The sequence below is a fragment of the Primulina huaijiensis genome, chromosome 17 (assembly GCF_012295235.1).
Source record: "Primulina huaijiensis isolate GDHJ02 chromosome 17, ASM1229523v2, whole genome shotgun sequence".
Lineage (NCBI taxonomy): Eukaryota > Viridiplantae > Streptophyta > Magnoliopsida > Lamiales > Gesneriaceae > Primulina > Primulina huaijiensis.
In genome coordinates, this window is record NC_133322.1 from 16,536,993 (window position 1) to 16,555,462 (window position 18,470).

Sequence of the window (18,470 nt, forward strand, 5' to 3'; positions counted from 1 at the left end):
GTCAAAGCACAGCCCTAGCATATAGAGCCTCAGTGTTGTCCCGGGTCGTAAGGAATAATGGTGTACAATCATAATTACGGACTTATCCTCTCGATGAATGATAACCACTTGGAAAGTCCGAGGGAGGGTTGTTTGGTATAATCATCATATGACTAAACCATCTGCATGTTTGGACATCTCTATGTCCTTACCAAGAAACACAGTACACAACATCATAGATGCTAGTATCGAGCTCAAGCGACCTTTATCCATGTTTTAGGCGGCTGAATCGACTAGGAACGAATTTAGAATATGCAGTGTTTACAAATGAGTTTCAACATCGAATTACGATTCATTTGTATTAAAGCATAATCAAGGACTTTATCTTTGTTGATCGCATGAGTATACAGATAAAGTGAAACGAAACCATTAAAAGTTAAATTATATTAAAATAAAGATTGTTTATTACAACTGAGTCAATAAAATCCTTAGCCAACAGTTGGCTTACATGACATCTACTATAACATTTTTATTATATTAGTGCTATATATTCATTACACACGCAGCGCGTGTGTTTTGGTGGCTAGTATTGATTATAGAGTTGCATGAATCCCCGCCGTTGGAACTTTTACACATGATAATCTAACGATCATCTCTCATCAACCAAAAGGAATCACAAATCATCACCCGATCGCACCCCTCTCAGATCCTAATTGGTGACCGAAGAATCAATATCTTTACATCCATGAAATCTCGACCATCAATTTCTGATCCGACAGCCAATATAAATCCTGGCAGATTAACTAGTGGCTTAACTAAATAAATGTGCCGTTTTAGGTTCAAACTCATTTCTAACGGCAACGGTCAACCGTCAACAGCCGTCACGGTAACGCTTCCGTCTNGATTAATCGACGTACCCATGTATGTCTTTATCCTAGGTTTTGCTTTGTTTTTTTTTTGGTTAGTTTTTTAAGTTATTCTTTCTCTGATTTAGGTTTTTTTTTGGATTGTTATTTGGTTTTTGAGATCCGGACTTAGCTTACGTGTGAGAAATTTTGGTTTTAGGCTTAAGAGTTTTGTTTGATTTGATTAGTATATGAAAGTGCTTTTGATTTATTCTATTTTTGAATTTAGGAAGTTGGGGAATTTTGAAAGGCTATGAGTTGAGGGATTAAATGGCAGAGGAGAAACAAGATGAGTTTAGCCTTGAGAATAAGCAATCTACAGCTGCTTCAAGATCTTCAGTTTCTGAGAACAGTAGCAACACTGTCGTGAAGTCACCCAGTGTAAGAAGTCCCACCAGCATTTCATCAGCTCATAGGTATTGCTGTCGTGACTTGTTCAATTTTAGTGTTCGAGTGAAGTATTTGTTTTATGTCTTTCCTAATGTGATTGAAACTTTACTCTTAGTTTGTACGATTCATGATTCTGAATGTGATCCTGGTCTTGTATTGTTATCCTTTTCCTTGTATCAGTATAGTGCTTCTATTATCCAATAATTATTTGTTGATGTTTCCAGTATGTATTACGTGGGTCGTTGAGTTGTTAAGAATGACTAGCTTTTTTTTCTTTTTTCTTTTTTGGGTTTGGAATTGGGATCGGGTATTTTCCTGTTAATCATCACTTTGTTGCATGTGATCATATATCTCATTGAGCTAAAGATTTAGCATGTAAGTTAGTTTGGTTATGAATTATGAATTTATGATGCTTTGCTTTCTCTTCCAAAATGTGGAACACCCAGTCTCATTGAGCTAAAGCTTTAGCATTTTCGTTAGTTTGGTTGCGATGCTTTGCTTTCTTACATAAATAGACTGAGAGTTCCGCATTTTGAAAAGAATGTTCAAGACGGTAGCTTTAACTCCTTGATCTTGTTTTAGCAATTGCTGAATCCTCTCCCATAGAAGTATACATTTTTTCCCTTGTTATTGGATCGATAAAATATCAAAATTTCTCTTTTAATAAAAAAGAGCTCGTGATGATAAAATGCGATTATCACCTTGGATAATGATCTGTGTATGAGACACATTTATTGAACAATAAAAAGCCTCTCCAGCATCGAATACATGGTGAAGTCTTGCGGGGTAATTTAGCTTTACTAAGATTGTGTATGTCAATTCTACAACCTATTTCTCGTGTACCTGATTTTGGTCTATAGTATCAAGCATGGGACTATTGCTTTTATTTGTTAGTTTAGCACACTATATAGTAAATTGCATGCTTTGTATGGTGTCTTGCATTCTAAAAGCCTAAACCATGGTTTGATAAACCTAAAACGTAAGCCACATGTTTTGTTTCTACAGAAGAACTACTGGTCCAATTAGAAGAGCAAAGGGAGGTTGGACTAGAGATGAGGTAAGAATTTGTTTCAAATGGAGTTAAACAATCTGCAGAGGTTCATGAAGCGACATGTTTCCTATCAAAAAAAAAAGAAGCAACATGTTTCTTTCTGTTTAATTTTTTACAACCTTCAAGTTGATATTAATGTTCTTACAATTTATAAGTGTGTCGGTGATATTTCTTTAGGATGATACACTAAAAAGAGCTGTTACAGATTTCAGAGGGAAGTGTTGGAAAAAAATAGGTATAATCTTTCAAAATTGCTCACTTTTATCTGTGGTGCAGTTTGCCTTTGATCTCTATTTGCAATTTCAATGCGACTTTCTGATTTAGTAATTCCGATTTAGCAGGTGTCGTGAAAAACCATTTACGAAATTGCTTGTTGGAATAAGGAAGATATTACATTTCCCAATTAGCATATGTTGTATCACTTAAATACTCAGTATTATTTGTGTAATTTTGATACAACCACACAAATCAAACAACGAGAATAACAAAATAGACTGATCAAGTAAGAAAATTAATCTGAGCAGCCAAGGATTAAATGCTTTTATGAGAAGAAAGTCACTATCTTACCTTGCTCTAGCAAATCTTACCTTGCTCTAGCATGAAGCTAGCCAGACAAACAATCTTCTATGCCTTTCTTATAACAAACTCTAGCCTCATATGTTCATTCTTCTTTCCCTTACTCTAGTTACTTCTTGTAGTATACTCTTGTGGATTAAAAGAGTTGTCCTGACTCCTGATTTTCTAGGCCCCAATGTACTTGACCCCGTAGCACTTTAATTTTTTATTATCTGTAAATGTTGATTAAAGAAAATGGATATATTTGAAATCAGATATACAAACATTAGTTTGAGATGCACACATCTAATCCTTAAGACACTTTACAGTAAAAAGTGAGTTATTCTTTAACCAAGTGGGTCTTCATGGACGTGACACTTAATATGGTAAATATCTTTAGTAATTATACAGAGTAGTTCAACAATTTAATCATGTTGTGTCTTACGATAGATATGCGTCCACACCACTGTATTAATTCTCAATGTATGAATCCTGTCCTCACATTGATGTTCATGCAGCTGAGTTCTTTCCAAATAGATCAGAAGTGCAGTGCTTACATCGATGGCAAAAAGTTCTTAATCCAGAACTTGTTAAAGGTCCCTGGACTCAAGAGGTTGGGAGTTAAAATGTCTCTGGTAGCACTTGTTGTTTTACTTTTGAAAAGTTCTATCATGAATTCATGATCTTACATGTTTGTGATTAAAAAATTGTACTGCTGATATTACTTACAGGAGGATGAGAAAATTACAGAACTGGTAGCTAAATATGGACCCACAAAATGGTCAGTCATAGCAAAATCATTGCCTGGTCGAATTGGAAAGCAATGTCGTGAGAGGTAACATCACAAACGATGCCTAGTGGATAATGTTTTTATGTGAATATCTGATTATCGATTCACCCTTTCACCATAATTACATATTTAGCAATTTCTGGAGGTTCTAATTTTTCTTGATGTGTTGCACTTCCAAATTTTCTTATGCATTCACTGCATAAAGGTGAACCAATTTCGTTAACAATGTTCAGGTGGCACAATCATTTGAACCCACACATTAAGAAGGAGGCTTGGACTTTGGAGGAGGAATTTTCTTTGCTTAATGCTCATCGGACTCATGGGAATAAATGGGCTGAATTAGCTAAGCTTCTACCTGGAAGGTATCATCATTCCACCATCATAATTTTTTAAGAGCAAGAGAGGAATTTCATATGATTTCCCTCTTAATCGTAGCCTGTACTGTCAAACGTGCGTTGTTGGTTTTATCTTTTGACTTGTATGGTTAAAATTCATGGCCTTTTTAAATTTTGCTATGCCACTTTGTCGAAAAAGAAAAACCATTCTGATGAAAATCATTTTCTTCAATTTTTTGTCTTGAAAGTTAGTGTGAATATACTGAAAACTGACATTTAGAAGGAGCAGGTTTTTTGGGTTGGAGTAGGCACTATGAGCTTTTATGTTTATCAAGTGTTTGGGTTTAATTCGCTTCTTGTAATCTACGACAAGCATAGCAAGTTGATTTTCTGATTCGTTGGTTGAATCAGTATGTTTACCTTTTACTTGGCTATAACAGCAGAAAGTTTTAGCCATTATATTAGTTAATTTTTTTTCCCATAAACAGAGCGTTGGCCCTGTTGAGTTTTGGCAGCGGAAATAGTTATTGGAATATTGTATAAAGTTGGAGGAATATGCGTACAAAGTTGGAGGAATATGTGATGTGTAAATATGTGAAAACTTATAGAAGAGAAACAAAGAACATTTTCAGAACAAGTTTCATTCCTTCAAATACAAGAGTTGTACAAGTGATCTCTCAGCTTATTCCCTGATCCTCTTACTCCTTAAACTTTTATTGAAGTTTATGAACGAACACCTTCGTACAAACTACAAATTACAAGCCTTTTATAGAACATAGAATGAGGAAAACCAACTATAAGTTAAATAACTTCCTAGCCATTATCCACTAACCAACTACATCAAAAAACTAACTTTTGACTGGTTCAACTCTTGAATATTTGGAATTAATCCACAAATCTCCTTCTTCATTGTTAAATTCAAGAGCCTTTGATCCTTGTCCTTTGCAAACAATCCTCGAAGTTTGCAGTGTGTATAACCTTAGTGAACATATTTGCTGGATTGTCTGGAGTCTGCTTTGATGTGCATAATGTTCTCCTTGATGAAGTATAGTTTCACATCCACATGCTCAGTCCTCTAATGAATCACTTGATTTCTGGCCAAGTGAATCACACTTTGACTATCAGAATAAATTTCCCACTTGTTATGTTCAATCCCGAGCTCCCTTAAGAATCCCTTGATCCGTAAGGCTTTTTTTTACTGCTTTGGTCAATGATATGAACTCAACTTCAGTTGTGGAGAGTGTCACCACTGCTTGCAAGCTTGATCTCCAGCTTATTGCAATCCCAAACGCGATGAATATACCATAAAGTGATTTCCTGCTCTCTTTGCATCCATGCTGTTTTTGCACCCAGCAAAATCTGAATCACTGTATCCATCGATTATTCCAGCTCCTCCTCCATCTCCTGAGTCTAATCCCCAGTCTTTTGAGTCTAATCCCTCAAATCTCATGCCATAATTCATTGTTCCCTTCAAGTATTTTAATGTCCACTTGACAGCATCCCAAGAATCTTCCCGGGTTTTGACATAAACTTACTGATTTCGCTCATTGCATATGCCAAGTCAGGTCTTGTTCATACCATGGCGTACAGAATAGACCCCACAACATTGGCATATGGTATTTTATCCATATAATCCTCTTCCTCCTCTGTTTTTGTTGGTAGATCCTTGGACAACTTGAAATGAGATGTCATTGGTAACTGGACTCCCTTAGCATCAAACATACTGAATCTTTTAAGTACATTTTCCAAATACTTTTTTTGAGTGAGATATAGAAGCCCCTTTCTTTTGTCCCTTGCAATTTCCATGCCTAGGATTTTTATTGCTTCACCAATCTCCTTCATCTCAAATTCTTGCTTTAATCTAGCCTTCAATAGATGTATTTGTATTTTATCCCGGCTTGCAATCAAGATATCATCTACGTATGTCAAAAGGTAGATGTGATCCTGATTGTGTTTCTTCTTCAAATACACACAAAGGTCCGAATTGCATCTCTTGAATTTTTGACTTTCCATGAATGCATTGAACTTCTTATTCCATTGCCTCGGAGGCTGCCTCAACCTGTACAATGATTTCTTCAGCAAAGATACTTTGTCTTCCTTCCCCTTACTCAGAAATCCTTCAGGTTGCTCCATGAAGATTTTCTCATCCAAATCTCCATAGACGAATGTAGTTTAACATTAAGTTGATGCAATTCCAAGTTCTGTTGTGTCAATTGATCTGTGCATTACAACTGGTGAGTAAACTTCACCAAAATCCACTCCTTCATGTTGAAAGAATCCCCTTGCAACCAACCTTGCCTTATACCTGGGGAGGTTACCTGGATTTATATGATCCTTCTTCTTATAAATCCGTCTGCAATATATCAGCTTCTACCCTTGAGGTCTATCCACCAACTAACATGTTTTATAGACCTTTATGAACATCATCTTCTCCTTCTCCATAGCTTGTATCCATCTCAAGCTATCTTTTATTTGTACAGCCTCCACATAAGTTGTTGGTTTCCCCTGTTCCTGTATGTTATCCCCTACAGCCAAAGAATAAGAAATTATGTCAGCATAGCCATACCTGTCAGATGGTATAATTTGTCTCCTGATCTTGTCCCTGGCCAAATTATATTGTGTTGGCTCCTCCAAGTTTTCAGTAGGGTGAGGGGATTCCCCTTGCTCCTCAATTCTTTGAGACAAGTTTTGTTCAGTCTTCTCAGTGGAGTGTGGTATTTCCCACTGAGTAGTCTCCTCTTCTTTGAATTAGATGGAGTTTCTTCCAGGTCCTTTATCCCCTCCTTCCTCATCACCATTTCATCTTCCTCGGACACCACATCTCTGCCGATGAAGCATTTCTTGTACCCAGACTCCAGGCACAAAAGTTTGTAGCCTTTAACACCTTCTAGTTATCCCAAGAAAATACACTTTAATGTCCTAGCCTCCAGTTTATCTTGCCTGGTGTGAACATGTTCTAAGCAACCAAAAGTTTTTAACATATTATAATAGGACAATTTCCGCTCCAGATTTCCTGTGGTGTTTTGAAATTTAATGAGGTAGAAAGACACTTATTTATCAAGTATCTTGTTGGGACGAGAGCTTCTACCCAAAATGCTTTTGGCTGATTTACACCAATGAAATGCATCATATTCTCTCAAGCAAGGATAACCTTTCAGCCAAGCCATTTGTTTGGGATTACCTGGTACAGTCCTGTGCCTTAATATTCTTCCTTTTGCACATAGATTCTTGAACTCCCTTGACAAGAATTTCATTCCATTGTCAGTCCTTATGGCCTTGATACTCATCCCTGATTGAGTTTCAATCAGTGTCTTCCATTCCTTGAACATTTTGAAGGCAAGACAAGTGGATAGACATATAGTTTTCTGGAATAATCATCCAATATGGTCAAGAGTACACTGCACCGTGAATGAGTTTTTGTTGGTCTCCATAAGTCCACATGTATGCAGTCCAATTTTTGTTTGGTTGTATGTTGTCTAGTGCTGAATTTCACCTTGTGAGATTTACCAAGTGTAATACTCACAAAATCCCAAACCATCCTCAAGATGATCCCCTAATGTTCCTTGCTTCTTGAGTTCCTGAATACCTTTGTGACTCACATGCCCCAACCTCTTGTGCCACCAGCCCGGTGACAATATTATAGAATGAATCCGTCACAACTTTCCCTAATTGATGATATAACCCATGTCTCAATTCTTCTTTGTACATGACCATGGATCCCTTGATAATCCTCAAGCTTTTGTTGTTTCCGGTGAAAGTATATCAAGCCTTATAAAATTCACCAAGTGAGATAAGATTCTTCTCAAGCTCAGAAATGTATCTCACATCATGCAACGTCCTCACCATGCCATCATGTAATTTTCGACTCACAATTCCTATTCTTTCCACTGCACATGCTTTATCATCCCCGATAAGTACTTTAGGCCCTGATAAACTTTTAAAGTTTTGAAGCCATACCTTATTGTAACTCATGTGAAAGGTGCATTCAGAGTCTAAGATCCAATACTCAATGTGATTTCCAGAGGAAGATGTCAATGCATAAGAAAGAGCCATGAGGGCCTCTGCTGATATTAGCTTTCTTATTCTGGTCATCATCCTTCGACTTCTTCTTCCTCCTCTTTGGACAATCACGCTTGAAATGCCCTTCTTTATCACACAAAGCATTTCTGCTTTTTTTTTTTTTACTGTGACCTTGATTTTTAGAACAAGTTTCATTCTTTCAAATACAAGAGTTATGCAAGTGATCCCTCAGCTTATTCCCTGTTCCTCTCACTCCATAAACTCTCGTTGAAGTTTCTGAATGAACACCTTCGTACAAACTACAAATTACAAGCCTTTTATAGAACGTAGAATGAGAAAACCAACTAGAAGTTAAATAACTTCCTAGCCATTTACCCACTAACCCACTACATCAAAAAACTTACCTTTGACTAGTTCAACTCTTGAATATTTGGAATTAATCCACAAGCTCTGCTCGATATTCAAGTCACAAAAGTTAATAGGAAAAGAGTTATACATTAAATTAATTCCAAAATCATGTAACTGAGATTTGTGATTCCGGAAAGGAAACTAACACTGTTGGTCCTTGAGTAGGGTTGATAAGCCTAGTTGAAATGGTATTTTTCATTTATTCGTCTCCGTAAAAGGTTTGTCATCAGGTGGGTCATGTCATCTATCAGATGATCTTTTTACATAAAGAAAAGGGTTCGTAGTTCTGTTTACAATTGATGTTCTCAGGCGTATAGTGACTGGATTTCATCTGCAGAACTGATAATGCAATCAAGAATCACTGGAACAGCTCTCTGAAGAAGAAGTTAGATTTTTATCTGGCCACTGGGAACCTTCCTCCAGTTGCCAAACATGTCACCCAAAATGGTGTCAGAGAAATCAATAGAACAGCTTTAGTTGGAGAGGTACATTTTGTTTCAGATAAAGGATTTAAAATAACTGCCTTAGTTTCATCTGGACCCACAGATATTGATAAAGTTGAAGATGGGAGGGATGATCCAGGGAATATAACGGAGAATCCTGATATTACTGCCTCAACTGTTGTTCGGCAGGATGATCCGAAAATTATAGCAAAGAATCCTGATGCCTCAACTGTTAATCTGCAGAGCAAGTTTACCAATTCTGAGCTCACTAAATGTGAGCCGTTCCCATCAGAAGCAGATACTATCCCATCAAAGTTAGAATCCGAGATTGAGAGACATGGAATATATGATGAAGTTGATAGATGCCAGACACTTGGAGAACCATCACCTTATAATTTTCCAATGCAGGGAACTCTATACTACTCGCCACCGTATTTGGACAATTATCTCCATCAAGATTCTAACTTTCAAAATAATTCCTTGATGCAGTCTGACTCAGAAATTAGTTTAGAAACGCCACCTAATACTTTTCTCACTCCCCAAAGTGTAAAAGGTGGTAGCTCATTTTTACGAACTCCTGAATCTATTCTGAAATTTGCTGCAAAAAGTTTTTCAAATACTCCATCCATACTAAGAAAGAGAAAGAGCAAAACACGGCACAGGGAAGCAATTTTACCTCACGGTGATCACAATGACATGGATATTTCCCAAAAAGTTGGGTTGCAAAACGATAGTTTATGTCCGGACAGTATTTGTGATACTGATTCAGGTTTAAGCAGCATCAAGTCTTTTGATGCATCTCCACCATACAGGTTAAGTTTCAGAAGGAATTATGTCCCTAAATATGTTGGGAAGCAGCTTAATTTTGCCGAGAACATGGAGCAAGGTTATTGCGACGATGACGCTAAATCAGAGGACTCAATGGTCAAACTAATCCCTCCTTATACAAAGTTCTACACACGTCAAAGACGAGGTAATTTATTTCATTTAAGTTTTCCTTTTGTAGTCCCGGCAAGATTGGTCATGCTTCATGTTATAAACCTCAAAGCGTGGTTTTTTTCACTTGTATATAGCATACAGCGATGTTTCCATACACAACCTTTACTCACTTCTGTGCGTGTAAGATTATCAATTTCTTGGAAGTATATATTTTTTTGTTTGGTTGAATATTTTATGGCCGGAGCAGTTCCTACTATGAGGGACTCAAGATAATGTAATCCCAAAAAAAGTTAACGAATTTCAAATCCATCAACTATGATGCTAAAGAAAATCAATATTAAGGACAGTAGCCAGCAAGGCTACTATATATAAGATTGGCATTATGGAACCAGATGGGGTGGTCCCCATTAATATTTTAGTTTTCCCATTGTTTCAGTATTTTAGTTTTACCCCCCAATACAAAAATACTGTTTTCGCTGTTGGTTGTATACATCTTATGTGTGGCCTTGGTGCTAAGGATAGGTGGTCTAAATTTTTCTTACTGTGGGGCTTCCTCTTGAATTGGTTATATTATCGAACTTCTGTTCTTTCAAAGTTCTTATGATGCAATGCATCTAGCACCTTTTCCTATAATGTGTCCCTCTATGCTGCTGTTTGTAAATGAATTGAGTACTGCTCATTGCAAATGACCAATGATGAGCACCGAGTGATTCTCTCGCTAGTTCTGATTGATGTGCATTCTTCTAAATCTTAATTTCCTAACATTTTGGTAAATACGTTCAGAGTCTAATTATTTACTTCATTTCGTTGCTTGTTTGTGTTGCTCAGATAAAGAATGTTGCTTCTGAAGTGATAGGATTTGAAGAATGTAAGAGAGCATGTAGTCAAGGTTGCTGCAGACGAACAAACGTTCCTCTCAGCTTGGACTTCTATAATCTTCGAAAGAGTAAGTCTATTGTTGCCATCAGAGCTTTAAAGTTACTGATGTTTCCTAAGAACTCCCTCTAAACTCTTGTCAAGCAGCAATCGATTTGTACAGTTGTGCCCTAAATAAAAATAGGCTGGTATTTTTTACAATGAAAGTTCAGTTTATCTTTATGATCTCAGAGCCTTGTAGGATAGATTATAACCTTTTCTCTTAAGGATATGATTTCACTCGTTGCATTCTGTTTGTAACCTAGTGTATAATTTTAGCATGCATGTGAGCATTTCCTTAGCCAAACTAAACTTGAACATAAATTTTTAACGCCTTTCCTGGCCAAACTAACTCGAAAAACTAAATTTCAGTGACACAATGAATGTCATCTTTGCATATCATACAATATAATGATCTAAACCAGATTGAACAGGCTGTACCGAATATATTATAAGCATGACCGACATCAAAGCGAGTGTTTGGGTACTAAGGTATCCAAAAGATGGGAAGGATTACACTTGGGGAACACCAAGGATGACACCGTGGAGAATCATAGACCGTGTCATTAAATGATATATATATATATATATATATTTTAATAGGTTTGAACTCATGTCTCTTCCTTAAAGAGGAGAGGTTTATGTCATTAAATCCATGTGGTAGTGGCGATTGTAACTTAGTTTATAAGTTTAACACAACTCACTATTGGAAGCATTTCATGTCATATGGTATTTTTGGATCCATCAAGTCTAAAGAAGCACACGTGGTTGCATATGTATTCCAAGCATAAAACCATAAATCTTTTTAATATTCTTAATGACACGAAAACATCAACCCATTACAGTCCTTCCTAACGTTAAAAGCACACGTTTACAAGACTTGCCTATAAAGAAACTGAGATAATTTAGTCATGTTGATGAAATTCAAGTCCTGGTCATGTAGTTCAAGCTGATACAGTGGTGGCTAAATTATCGGAACGAATATGGAGTTATTGAGCTCAATATATGTAAAGACGAACGCGATGAGGACGATTAAGCCAAATCCACGAAACCAAAAAAACTTTTATCGGCCAGTAGGCTCGGCGGCAATAGATCGACATCTCATCTGTTTGATAAAGTTAGCAAGGCCCACTGCTCAGCCAGCTTTTGCTCTTTCACATCGGCTTCCCTCCTCAATTCTGCTAGCTGTTCTCTATATTCAGCTTCAATCCGGTCAAGAGCTGCTTTCTGTTCTTCCTCAAGTGCTTTCACTTTTGCCTCTATGTCCTCCATTTTCTCCCTTCTTCGGCACGCTTTCTCCGATTCCAACTGCAACTCTACCCTCTTCAATCTCCAGGCTGCTTCTTTCTTATGCGCCGCCCAAGCACAATGCCCTTCTTCTAAATCTCTGCAGCTTTCCATGAGTTCCACAAGTAATGGATTCTCGCCAGATAGAGGAGCTATCCCAAGACAGGGCAAATTGCTTAAACCATGTGAGGGGCTATTGTTATTGGATAATCTCTCAGTTTGCAACAATGGTAATGATGGCGTGGGTGTAACAGTCGAGGTGGAGAGACTTAAAGTTACAGATGGGGACGGTGGCCTAACGAAAGTGCCCATGCTAGAACTAGCAAGCCACGACGGTAGTGCCGTAGAAGGTGCCTGCGGATCTGTATGAAGAAAACCACCATTTGAAGTTGCCACTTTAATCCCTTGGGAGGCGGTGGCTCGTTCTTTTACGAGCTTTTCTGCGAAGGTCTCCAGTATACGGTCGCATTTGCCCTCTTCAATTGGTTCGATAATCTTGTTGTTCTCCTTCTGTTCCCGCTGTTGTTTTTCTTTGAAAACTTCCCACCACTTTCCAAGTCTTTTGGCAGTTCTCCCAGGAACTTCAGCCGCGATTTTTTCCCATTTGTTGCCGTGTTTGGATTGAAGATGGATAACAAGACTTTGCTCCTCTTCAGTTAGGGAAACTTTCTTGATACCGGGTTTGAGATAGTTCTTCCACCTTTCTAAGCAGGATTTGGCATCCCTGTTCATAGGTTTGTTCAAGCGCTCTGGCAAAAGGTGACAATCTCTAGGGCCATATTGCTTAACGTAAGCACGCAACAAAGCATCCTCCTCAGGTCGCCACCGCTGCCTTTCCTTCATTTCTCCGTGCAAACGCCACTGTCCATGGCCTCAAATTCTTCATCATTAGCTGATAAAATGTCATACATCAGAAAATCACATCCAAGAAAAATGAAAAGCGTTCAAAGACCACAGTAATGAACGCTAACAAGGTCTTTTAATGTATTGGAGAAACCATTATCGTAAAAAGCCTTTTTAACCCAGGTAAATAGTGCAAACCTTGGTCAAGGTTCATTAAGATTACACATTACGAATTTACAATACACCAGAAACTCAACAGGGCATTCAAATCAGCAGCAAAAATATAGCTGGCCACTTTAAAAGGCCTGCCAAAATAGTGCCGGATCTAAGAAAGAAATTAATACATCAAGCGGACAAAAAAAGATTATTAAATTCAGCAAATTGGTACATATGGTAGATAAGATCATAAGATAATAGTCAGATTATATGATGCCACAGTGGACAAAAAAAATTGAAAGAAAACAAGAATCAGCCTCTATTTAAGCAATTTAGAACTAGACACAGCAAGAAACAGGTTCAAAATGCATGCAATTGAAATCTTAATAGTAGCCAAGGCCTTAATATACAAGCAGACTGCAAGTTAATACGATCAATATTCAAATTTCTGCACAAAAAACATATTTGACTCTAGTCAAGAAACATCTCATAAGTTCAACCACAAAGAAGGCTGTGTCTGTCAAGTATCTCAATATAATTATTGATACCCCAGGAGGCCCGGGTCATGGGTATTAGATGATCCCGGGTCATGGATGTTATTAGTAGTTTTAGACCAATCCGACAGATAACCGGGCAAATATATTGTAACGCCCCGAAAATTTAAAGGTCCACCCGAACCACATACATACAAGTTATTAAATTCTCTTGTATTTTAATTAAATATTTTAATTGCATGAATTAATTATGTTGTGCATGTTGATATGTTTAAAATATACTTTTCTACATGGTTGCATTAAAATGTATTTTTAAAAGGTTATTCAAGTTGCGATCGAGGAACGGAGACCGAGAGCTGAAAAATAGAAAATGTTTTTATTGTTTAATTTTTTTTAATTATTTAAATTAAGGGGGATGTTTTTTCTTATTTTTGAAAATATGAGGTTTTGAGGTGATTTTATACGCCGAGGCGTAATTTTTATCGGTGTTGGATTTTTAACAAAAACGCTAACGTTTTGGCAACCCGGCTAATAAATTCACAAACTTATTCAAGCAAAATTAATTTTAATATTTTAATTAAGCACTAATGAGCTTATTTGGGCCTAATTAATCCACTAATGGGCCTAAGCTTAATTATTAACTTAATTAACTATATAATATGTAATTCTACCCCATAATTCCTAAAAATCCCGCGCCCCACACCCCACAAATCTTCAAATTCTTTTCTCTCCCTTCAAGTCACGGCACACACCTCCAATTCAAGAAAAAAGTTTGGGAAAACAACTAAGAAAACATCGTTAATTGCTAGGAAATTCAAGCCGTCGTCTCCTTGTCGTCGTTCTTCAATCATCAACGTTTAATCGTGTGTTTAAAACGCAAAGGCACGTCATATTCTTCTTTTACTCATCATCACACCATATTATATATTTATGTTTGAAATTTCATGAAAAACAAGAACACATTGACATTTTCGTACATGCATCTAGGGTGATTTTTAAAGCATGGGTTTTGATCCAAAAATCATGAAAAACATGTATCTAAGGGGCTTCCACGACTAGGAAGTGATATGGGTTGTTTTTACACAAAATTTAAGGGTCCTAATCACACAACAACATGCTGAATTCACGGTAGAAAACAAGTTGGGACCACTTTCCTATCATGTGTTCAAAGGGCTCGGTTGATGGGGGTTTGTGGCTTGGCTTGTGTGGGTCAGGGGAAGAGTCCTAGCCACGCTAGGATTCGAGACCATGGGTTGGGGAGGAGTCCTAGCTAGGACTCCACCCGAGAGCTTCAGGGAGAGTAGCGCAGGTTTGCAGAAGTTGTTCAGGGAGAGATGGCTCGGCCAGGGGGTTTGGGCTGGGCTAGGCTAGGTCCTTAGGTCCACGAGGGTGCACAAGGGTCTGAGTAGGGGCTGGTGCGGCTTGGGTGGCTGCTGGCTTGAGCAAAACGTGACGAAGCACATGGTTGTCTCGTTCACGAAGATTGCTGCTCGCGTCCAGGGCTTGGGTTGGTCTAGATATGGTCTGGGCGTGGTCCAAGGTAAGTTAGGGTCATGGTGGTTCGGTGGTGGCTCGGCTGGAAGAGCCCTAGGCTAGCTAGGAGTCCTAGTGCAACTAGAACACCTTACACACACTCATGCAGAATTTGTAGCTCGGTTTTGGAGGGTTTGAGCGAGTTAAGAGCTAGGTCCAGGGGTCAGGGTTGGTCAGTAGGGTCCCTAGGTGGGTTGGCTTGGGTTTGGCTCGAGTATTTTGGGAGTTGGCTCGGGGGGTTCGTATATGAAAATGTTTTTATTTAAAGTTTTATGCATCACGAAAATATTTACGAAAATGTTTATGTTTATGCATCTTCATGAAAACGATATTTTAAAGTACAAGTATTTTTTATTGTTGTATGTGATCTGTATACGTATTATTTGTTATCAAAGATATGATGTGTTGAGTCTTTAGACTCATTATGTGTGATTGATGCATGTGATTATGATAATAATGATTATGGAGGTCTTGATGGTTGACTTTGCTGGATTGAAGGTGCACATAACCCGACGACCGACGCTAGTTTTCCGCACTTATGATTTATGTTTAAGATTATGCTAAAATATTTTTAAGACCATTTATTTATGCTTTTTGAGTGGTTTTTGAGATAATGATACTTTTCGGGTTTATTGCTTTTTAGGTTGGTAAATATTGGATAACTTTTATGCTAAACTATTTCCATTGATTTTCAAATACTAGTTGGATTTATTATTTTAAAATGGAGCAAATATTTTATAAAAATATTTTATGTTTCAGCCGAATGCTAAGTGAGGTTTGAAAAAAAAATCTCTTTCTAGTACTTTTTAAACAAAACGATTAAGCAGACGTTTCATATATGCCGAGACATCATATATCCCGGTCTACCATCACCCGAGAAAATATATTCCCGGGACAACATCTCTCCGGGCTGTCAGAAGTCCTGGCTTCCAGACAAATTCTCGGGTAATGACTCTCTACCCGGGTTGCCTCGGTAATAGTACTGCACTCGAGTACGAGAGCAGGTGATATCTTATCTCAATAAGCGTACCTGACAGAATCGTACTGATTTGACGTGATGGAAAGGGCAGATCGGTGTGACAGGAACTTGATGTTAGATGGCTATAAGTGGTAAGTAGGCACTGAAAACAAGGTCATCATTATCTTCCTTCCTATAAATATCAAGTTTGCTCAAAATTGCAAGGGGGGATTCACATATATATCGTGTCCACACAATTCCTACATCATTTTCTCTTTGTTGTATAGCTTTTTCTCATCAACATGCTGACTTTAGCATCGGTGTGGCCATGCCAGACATCCCTCCGACGCCTATTCAGGTGGTTATCTTTATGTTTGCAGGTTATCTTTGGTTTTTCTTGGAAGAAAAAGCTTTTGGTTTGGACACATCTCACTAAAACTCTCATTCCTCATCATTTTCATAACCCGACCAGGTGAAATTACCAACGCATCTCATACCCTTTTTCACCCGGATCATATCATTAGCACCGTCTGTGGGAATTTGATTTCAAGGCGTAGTTATGGCTTCTACCTGAAGAACAAACCAAGAAAATTCTCGGGTTCTTCGAAGTGACCCACCTCTTTCTGGTCAAGGAACTGGTCGGGATTTCACCATTGGTGACCGAACATAGGTTGAACATCATCTCGGGAGTCCGCCCTGTGAAACATAAAAAGAGACACTTTGGTCCGGAGAAAGACAAAGTGATTGACGCACAAGTCTGGGAACTTTTGCAAACCGGGCACACTCGAGAGGTACAATTCCCTACATGGCTCTCGAATGTGGCATTGGTTCCAAAAACTACAGGAAAATGGAGAATGTGCGTAGATTTCAGGGATCTCCATAAAGCTTGTCTCAAGGATTGTTATCCTCTCCCCCAGATTGATCAGTTGGTGGATTCCACTTCTGGTTTTGAATTGCTCAGTTTTGTGGACGCCTATCAGGGATACCACCAAATCCCCCTGGCCAACGCGGATCAAGACAAGGCAAGTTTTATTACGTCTGGAGGCACATTTTGCCATGTGGTCATGCCTTTTGGATTGAAAAATACCGGAGCTACATATCAGCACTTAATGAACCGGGTCTTCATGAAGCAAGTTGGGAAGGAATTTTGAAGTTTATGTAGATGACATCCTGAAAAGTCCTGGCAGATTTCTTGTTTCATCCCCGACTTGGAGGAGACATTTGCTACACTTGTGTCCCACGGGATTAAACTCAACCCGGCCAAGTGCATCTTCGGGGTAAAAATTCTACTATGTTGACACGTGTAAAAATTCAATTAATTATTTAATTCTTGACAATCATGATGAAATCCCCATTTTTATTTATTAAACGATTCCTCGAGTTAATAAACTTATTTAAATATAACAGTCCAATTATTTCTAATTGAATTTAATTAGATCTAAACGCATTAAATCTTCGTAGAATTTCAGTTTTCACCTAAAACCGCATATTGAAACTGAATACTATTTCTGGTCGGTTTAACCATGTGTTGATGATGTCTTTGTCGCTATATTTAACCAATCATCTTCCGATTCGTGATTAATCAACAAACATGTAAATAGTTGATCAGGATATTAACAAGAAATTTTAAACTAACATCAATCCATAATTATAATCAAGAAAATTAATATATTGAAAATAAACCAAATATCAAAAAAAGTATTGTTTCGCCCTATTATGGTCTTAGCCTAAAGAAAATTATTCCATAAATTCAAAACAGAAGTGAAAAGTGATATTTAAGTGCAGAGAAGAAAACAAAATAAAGAATGAGTGAAAGGAATTCTCAGTTATTTGTGGTGTGTGTTACTACTTAAATTATAATTCACCCAAATGTAGGTTGTTTGCAAGTAATATATTTCGTAAGTACGAGATCGATCCACAGAGAGGTTATTTTAAGTTTAAATTTATTAATTTTTAAATTACCAAATGTAATAATGAAGTTTACAAATTATTAATTTTGTCAAGTATCAAGGATTTATTCTTGGTTTATGTAATATTGTTTAACTAAAAGTAAAACAAAGGAAACCACCATAAATAATGGTTCCAAGAAAATTAAATATTTAAACACACACCTAATATAATATAGTTCCCACTATAGAAAATACCGAATTCACCGATATTTTATATATGGTACCTATGATTATATATATAACTATATAAATATATAATTGCATAAAGTAAATGTTAAATTAAATCATTATATTTCATTTAGAACAACCGGCAGAGCCACGCTATTGCTTAAATGAAATAAATGATTTAATAAGTTAGTTGCGGGAAAGTAAAAGTTAGTTGCAGTATAGTAAAAGTTAGGTGCGAAAAATAAAAAGTTAGTTGCAGGAAAGTAAAAGTTAAATGCGGAAAGTAAAAGTTAGATTGTTAGATGTTAGTATTAAATCATAATATTTCATTTAGAACAACCGGCAGAGCCAC

General features: G+C 37.3%; 2 protein-coding genes across 3 annotated transcripts; one reads left to right on the top strand and one right to left on the bottom strand.

Moving 5' to 3' along the window:
- The first annotated feature begins 1,088 nt into the window (after positions 1–1,088).
- Positions 1,089–10,982, top strand: LOC140962383 (transcription factor MYB3R-5-like). Of its 2 annotated transcripts, XM_073421250.1 has the most exons (9): positions 1,089–1,300; positions 2,280–2,331; positions 2,503–2,560; positions 3,399–3,493; positions 3,612–3,715; positions 3,904–4,032; positions 8,771–8,918; positions 9,066–9,849; positions 10,644–10,982. In XM_073421250.1, exons 1-9 carry the CDS (start codon positions 1,155–1,157, stop codon positions 10,661–10,663), a joined length of 1,536 nt encoding a protein of 511 aa, XP_073277351.1. In that variant the 5' UTR covers positions 1,089–1,154; the 3' UTR covers positions 10,664–10,982. The 2 variants fall into 2 exon arrangements, with proteins under 2 accessions (XP_073277351.1, XP_073277350.1); XM_073421249.1 differs by having other exon boundaries at positions 8,771–9,849.
- A 561-nt stretch (positions 10,983–11,543) lies between these two features.
- LOC140963438 (transcription factor AS1-like) lies at positions 11,544–12,951 on the bottom strand. Its single transcript, XM_073422767.1, has one exon. The coding sequence runs from the start codon at positions 12,858–12,860 to the stop codon at positions 11,832–11,834; it is 1,029 nt and encodes a 342-aa protein (XP_073278868.1). The 5' UTR covers positions 12,861–12,951; the 3' UTR covers positions 11,544–11,831.
- Positions 12,952–18,470: the final 5,519 nt, after the last annotated feature.

What these genes read in the sequence shown, in the direction of transcription:
- LOC140962383 (XM_073421249.1), top strand. Translation starts at nt 1,155, where the DNA reads ATGGCAGAGGAGAAACAAGATGAGTTTAGCCTTGAGAATAAGCAATCT. An exon ending in GAAGTGTTGGAAAAAAATAG is followed by an intron (nt 2,561 to 3,398) that starts GTATAATCTTTC and finishes ATGTTCATGCAG; the next exon opens with CTGAGTTCTTTCCAAATAGA. An exon ending in AAGGTCCCTGGACTCAAGAG is followed by an intron (nt 3,494 to 3,611) that starts GTTGGGAGTTAA and finishes TATTACTTACAG; the next exon opens with GAGGATGAGAAAATTACAGA.
- LOC140963438 (XM_073422767.1), bottom strand. Translation starts at nt 12,860, where the DNA reads ATGAAGGAAAGGCAGCGGTGGCGACCTGAGGAGGATGCTTTGTTGCGT.